Below are 6,214 nucleotides of genomic sequence, written 5' to 3'. Positions count from 1 at the left end.
CACATGAACTAACTACAGCACCAAAGTCCTGCTTTTATATTAATGCAAGAGTAATAATAATCTAATGCTATCATATATAGTAGTATAACAGTCACAGGGGACATTTTACTGCATGTGGAACTTAAAGCAAGTTGAATTGACAATAACAAAGAACCTAAAGATAAAATGGTAGAAAACACTTAAACAAGTGCCATGGAGATGGGTGTATAAAGTAGTGATATAAAATATGATTTTAAAGATGATTGAAGAAAACTGAAGAACAGTATGATAACAATAATGTCTTTGTGTGTCAGCTGGGTGGCGTATGAAGGAGCTCAGTTCACAGGGAACTTGTATGTGTTGGAGAAGGGAGAATACCGCAACACAGAGGCCATGGGCTTCCTGTCCTCAGACTCTACCATCCGCTCCATACAGACCACTGGACATGTGAGTGTGTGTGTGTGTGTGTGTGTGTTACATTTGGGCCCTTTGTGGTGCTCTCTCTGTCTTTTTGCTGACCAATATTGAATTCCACTCTTCTTGTTCAGGAGCTTTCTCTGCCCTCCATCGTCCTGTTCAGTAAGGTGGGCTGTAGAGGTCGCAGGGTGGTGTTGACAAACGGAGCTGTGAACCTGCTGCAGGCAGGCCTGGATGCACGCATACGCTCCCTGGTGGTGGAGGGTGGAATGTAGGTTACCATTTAACTTTTTTAAATGCTATAAAAACACAGTGAAACCCTGGAATTAATCCCAACTTGACTGACAGGTCCTAAAATACACACGCTAACATAACAAAACTTAATGTTAGAATTGTTTTAAAGTTGTTTTAAAACACTTTTATTTGTATACATTTTATTTTTTGAATAATAATCAAATGACTTCAGTTGTGTGTATGAGTTTATGAATATGTTATGGATGGCAATTTACATACATATTTAAATAGGTAGGTTTTTTTATCCAAGCACCCTTTAACCAAACACCAAAGGGTTCAAAGGAAAAACATTTAAATGTTCATATTTCTGCCAAAGGTTTGACACGGACACATGAAATTCCCTTAAATGGTGTTAGCTTAGCTTCTAGACTTGTTCTCATTAAGAGCAATAAAAATGTCAAAGGTGTGAAGAAGCCACCAAGTCAGTTAAATATGTTAAAACTGTAAATCATGGAGCTCAGCTTTAACTGTAAATATAGACTGTTCATCTGTGAGTTCCTCTCCCACATTTTTATATGAATAAATCAGTGAAGCTGAGCTAACACAGTGCTGACTGTCTGCTCCCCAGGTGGGTGTTGTATGAAGGGAGTAACTACTGTGGTCGGCAGCTGCTCCTGCAGCCGAGCTCAGTGGTTGATTTGTGCGAGCTCAGTGGTTGGCAGCGAATAGGATCCCTGCGTCCATTACTTCAGGTATGGAAGGAGTTGTTGTAGGACTTATTCTCATATTTTAAGTTAGTGTCTCAGTTTGTTGTTGGTTCTCGTCTGGAAAAGAATTTTAAAAATGAGGAATATTGGATCATTAAAATACCAAATAAAGCACTGCAGTACTAATAAATACACTCAGTTCATCATTGTAAATGACTCTGACATGTACTCCTGGATCAGATCTAACCATGTGGTTTGGCATGTTTCCCTCCAACAGAAGCAGATGTACTTCCATCTCCGGAACAGGGAGACAGGATGTATGATGTCCCTGACGGGATCTTTGGATGACGTCAAGCTGATGAGGGTTCAGGCTGTGGAGGAGACAAGAGGGGTGGAGCAGGTCTGGCTCTATCGGGACGGGCAGTTTAGCTGCAAGGTACAGCCCTATACCAACACTACTACTGCTTTTTGTATCTCATACAATGCAAACACAGCCCATAAACTTCTTCAAACAGCATCTACAGCAACTTGTAGTATAGACTTAAGTTTAATATTCACCAAGATGGCGGTAGAGAAAACACATTACCCTCTGCCACTGTTGTTGTAGTTAACTGTGTACCTGAAAACAAGGGTGTGATCAAGACATTATGCAAAGCAGGAAAAAACATGTAATCCCAACAGACTTCATTCATACCACTGGTGACCCCTGCCAGAGAGGTTGTGTTTTTATTCCTGTTTGGTGTCTGTTAGCGGGATATCTCTTGTGGACAGCTTTCAGGGCAGTTTGGTAGAAAGCTAAGCATGGATTAAGTGCTTAACTTTAAACGTAACCTCAACATTTTTTAAAGGATTTCTTTTTGACAGTTTTGCTACTGCACTTACTTGAAATAAAAAATGCCTCAACACTATCTGCCTATCACTGTGTATTTCGATGCAGATTTCAAATATTTTCTGTTATAAAATAACACGAGACATCAGGCGTGCACCCAGTGAGAGCTTTGTAGTTCAGTTTGTCTTTTGTGCTAACAAACATGACAAAAGAACAAATGGGTTTTAGAATTTCAGAAGGTTTCTCTATAGATTAGGATGCAGTTTGCCACAATATGACTGGTTCAACTGGATTTTAAGCAGCAAAGAAAGTGAACCAATACTAATGCATCTTCCTCCTCATCCACCATGTCCTCACTGTGTCCAGCTGGTGGAGGACTGTTGCCTTGAGACCACAGGCAGCGTGGTGATGGCGGGCTGCAGGCTCTGTGTTTCCCCAGAGAGAGGCAAAGACATCCAGCTGTGGAACATCACTCCAGATGGTGTGGTGCACTGCCACCTCAAACCTGACCTGGTCCTGGAGGTCAAAGGTCAGTTAGCATTGTCTTAACTTTCAACATATGTTCCTAGAGCCTCACTGTGCAGTACAACTCACTGTGTGATTGAGATTCAGTCCCGATCCAACAGCTCCATCTCCTGGTGCCTTGAGGCGGTGCAATCAGAGTTCTGTTTTGTCTTTTGAAAAGCAGTTGCTGCTTGAACCACATTTTGAGCTGACAGTTAAATAATTGTATTCATTATTCTGATTCCTTATTGACAACTTTACCAGTCTAAATATGTTTTATAGTACGACACTGACCCGTGTTGTCTGTGCTCTCTAGGTGGCCATCAGTATGACAAGAACCAGGTGATCCTCAACACATTTGATGAGAGAAAATTAAACCAAAGGTGGACTTTGGAGATCCTGTGATCTGATGAGCCTCCACTCACCACACAGGCCCCTCCTGCAGCTCTGCCAAGGCACTCAGTTAGCCCTGTGATGCAGCTCTGCTGTGGAACCTCACAGTTGGGCCTGGTATGGGGGTTTTGCACAAACACTGCACTCCTTTGTAGTATTCTAAATTCCTGTTTACTCTTGTTGAGGAGGGTTACCATTGACTGGATCAAATGTAATGTATGTATGTAATGTAACTATCAACCAAAAACATGCACTCACAGTTTGATGAAATAGTGGTTTCTCTTTTTCAGAATATAGATTTAGCTTATTTTTAGAGATTTGATTTTGAACACTGTATACCAAAGTCTCCTCTCTGTTTTCACTGCATGTAGTGAAAACTCAGCCCTGTTTCCATGCTGCATACCTCTCTGTACTTTATGGTACTTTTCTACTGCATGTCTCCAATGTGCCTACACTCCAAAGATCTCTGTAGACTAAGATGTTTTCTTTTTGTAATGACTGTGCTCAAAAATAATCTAATGTAAAGTTTTGATATCTTTTTATCTTTATCTTTTTAACAGTTCTTTCCTGCTAAAGGTTGTACATAAGCATCATGTGTATAGATTGTCAAAACTGCAATAACAATTCTGCCCACTGTTAATTGTAAATATGTGAATGTAAAAGAGAAAACTGTTACAAATGAAAATAAGAATGTGACTTTCTTTCTTGTCTTTTTAGAGAATAAAACATTTCTTTAGATTTTATTAATGCCTTGCTGTGAGTCATTTATCTGATGTTGTAGTGGCTCATTCCATCTTCCATGAATTTGGGGTGGAACTGTTTTCACCAGAGCAAGCTACGTGTGGCAAAACCATTTGGTATGATCCACTGGTGCATACACAATAAACAAATATAGATTCAGATTTTTGGCACAAAATAACATGACTGCCCACCACACCGAAGAATGAAATAAACATAAACACCTACTACCTTAGAAATGACCCTTTTAGCAACACCTCTCAAGCAAACTTAAACCTCAAAAACTTAGATAAGGGCTTTAGCGTTGGGACCCAAACTTTTGGCAGGTGTTTGTTATTCTGTCCTGCCCCTATATATGGAAGCTTTATTTAATTCAGATAGCTGACACAAAGCTGTACAAATATTTACACTAGAGGACAAACTGGAACCAGTCAAGCTTGTTCTAAAATGCCAGCAACATGATTCAAAGCCAAAGCAGACACGGTTACTGAAGGTTATCAAGTCCATTATTTGCTGTATACAAATACACTGTATGGATTTTGTTTGTATGTACTGCATATATGGTGCTTAAATCGTTCAGTTTGTTTGCAGATATGTCCGCTAGCTACCTAATAAACTGACAGCTAAGTGTGAACGCGGAAATACTTCTGTTTTACAAAACTGCCCTTTAACTCAATTGACAGTGCTTACATAATCACTTTAATCAGCTTTTTTTTATTCAAGCCAATATAAAAATGTCAAACATTTTAAAGCACACAACAGCAGCAGTAGTGCTTACAGACACACACACACAAGAAACTAACAGTACAGCAATAACCTTGCTGTTGGACCTTGTTTGCAGTTGTGGATACAATAAGCTAAGAACTTGCATTCAGTGGCTTTCATTCAGTTTGGTTCACAATTGTGCAGGAACACGCACAGTTACCAAGAGTAATTGCTATAAGTCATCTCCCCCTTTGCTGATCTGGACCACGGTCTTTCCTCGCGCGTGACCCTTCTCCACCTTCTCGAAGGCCTGAGGAACCTGGGAAAAGCTGAAAGTCTCATCCACCACGGCCTGGATCTGATTAAGAGCAGATAGAGGAAGGTTGAACAGAGGTCATACAAGCCTTGTTTCTTAACAATTACGAATTATAATATAATTTTTTGTGTGTGGGGGGAATGTATATCTTAAGGCCTTTTCTAGCATGTATTTTAGCTTTTCATTGTGCACATTTCTTCAAAGTAAGCTAAAACCAAGAATCTGTTCTTTATTTCAAAGCATGCTTTTGCAGGAGTGTTATCTGCATAGAGGGTGAGATAAACCTCAGCTGAACTTTATATCAAAATGTAATCTTCAGTATCTCTAATGTACTGTACTTACCCATGCAACTAGTTAATTTCCCAGAGTCGTTACTGTCCAATAATCTCATGCCGTTGCCGAACTGGATATTAGGAAGACAAGCTTAGATCTGGTCTAATTTAACTCCTGATGTGCACACAATGATTATAAAATTAAAACTAAAAGGAAAAAGACCCACCCAGGGATCAATAAAGTATTTCTGAATCTGAAGTCAGTTCACTTGTTTAGTTTCATTCTATTCCTGGAGGCATTTGAGATCGTGACCATGTGATTTGATCCCAAAGATACTCAACAATTGAGCAAAGATAGATACTGCTGTTTGAAATAACTTCACACTACACCAAATACATAAAAAGGTCTGTCCAAAGGCATTTATTAGTTTCTGACTCTGGGGAAAGTAGGAAAAACAGTCATATTCCTCAAAACCTCGACCCCTTGAGAACTAATGTCATGTTTTTTCCATTCACTGAGCCTCCCCTGAAACAGTTTGGAGCCTAAGGTCTGCTTTCCACTTAGAGAATAAATCTGCTACCATACCTGCCCTGCATCCACCATCTCCCTTATTTCATCCAAAGCAGGACCACTGGGTGCAAAGAATCCCCAACGGTAGTGAACTCCTTTGACGAGGTGCTACAAGAAAACAGTGATGTCAACTTGACAGTGCAACACAGTAAGGTCATGTTGAAGTGGTCACGTTACTGCTAAGCATTCTACTTCCTAGTTCTAATGGCATTTGCAAGAATCCTGAACAAAAACAGCCAATCAGAGCCAGTAAAAAGATCGAAACACACTTTGGGTCTAAGTGGCTTGAAGATAGTTGATTGTTGATCTTTCTTGTCTCTGGTTGCCTTCATTCAGGCCCGGTGGATTCTTGCAAACACCATTAGGAGCACTAGGAGGAGCCAGAGGAATGATACTAATACTTTTTCATGCCAATAATCAGTGCTGTATATCATCTCTACACTCTAATGTGTGTCAGGCGATTAGGTGGAGATGCAGCCTATAACAGCTGGGTAGGATTCCCTGCAACTCATGACAAAAGGAGACACCTATGTATGTGTGTGTGTGTGT

The 6,214-nt window shown here is 40.1% G+C and overlaps 2 protein-coding genes across 2 annotated transcripts in view; one reads left to right on the top strand and one right to left on the bottom strand.

The window, feature by feature from the left end:
* crybg1a (crystallin beta-gamma domain containing 1a) overlaps positions 1 to 3,806 on the top strand; it is a 46,974-nt gene extending 43,168 nt beyond the window's left edge. The window contains exons 18-23 of the mRNA XM_035674004.1: positions 294 to 426; positions 528 to 667; positions 1,259 to 1,382; positions 1,615 to 1,773; positions 2,533 to 2,695; positions 2,987 to 3,806. Of these exons, the coding sequence (XP_035529897.1) occupies positions 294 to 426; positions 528 to 667; positions 1,259 to 1,382; positions 1,615 to 1,773; positions 2,533 to 2,695; positions 2,987 to 3,075 (808 nt within the window). The 3' untranslated portion in view covers positions 3,076 to 3,806. The remainder of the gene's footprint in view (positions 1 to 293; positions 427 to 527; positions 668 to 1,258; positions 1,383 to 1,614; positions 1,774 to 2,532; positions 2,696 to 2,986) is intronic.
* A 603-nt stretch (positions 3,807 to 4,409) lies between these two features.
* rtn4ip1 (reticulon 4 interacting protein 1) overlaps positions 4,410 to 6,214 on the bottom strand; it is a 10,976-nt gene continuing 9,171 nt past the window's right edge. Inside the window, exons 8-9 of the mRNA XM_035674236.1 lie at positions 5,681 to 5,773; positions 4,410 to 4,864 (exon numbers count right to left, since the gene is read on the bottom strand). Coding sequence (XP_035530129.1) covers positions 4,739 to 4,864; positions 5,681 to 5,773 — 219 coding nt within the window. The 3' untranslated portion in view covers positions 4,410 to 4,738. The remainder of the gene's footprint in view (positions 4,865 to 5,680; positions 5,774 to 6,214) is intronic.

This window comes from Morone saxatilis, unplaced genomic scaffold, assembly GCF_004916995.1.
Source record: "Morone saxatilis isolate NCDOM2014 unplaced genomic scaffold, NCSU_SB_2.0 Contig3, whole genome shotgun sequence".
Classification (NCBI taxonomy): Eukaryota; Metazoa; Chordata; class Actinopteri; family Moronidae; genus Morone; species Morone saxatilis.
The sequence above is the reverse complement of the archived record's forward strand: the minus strand, read 5'-3'. Positions and strand labels throughout refer to the sequence as shown.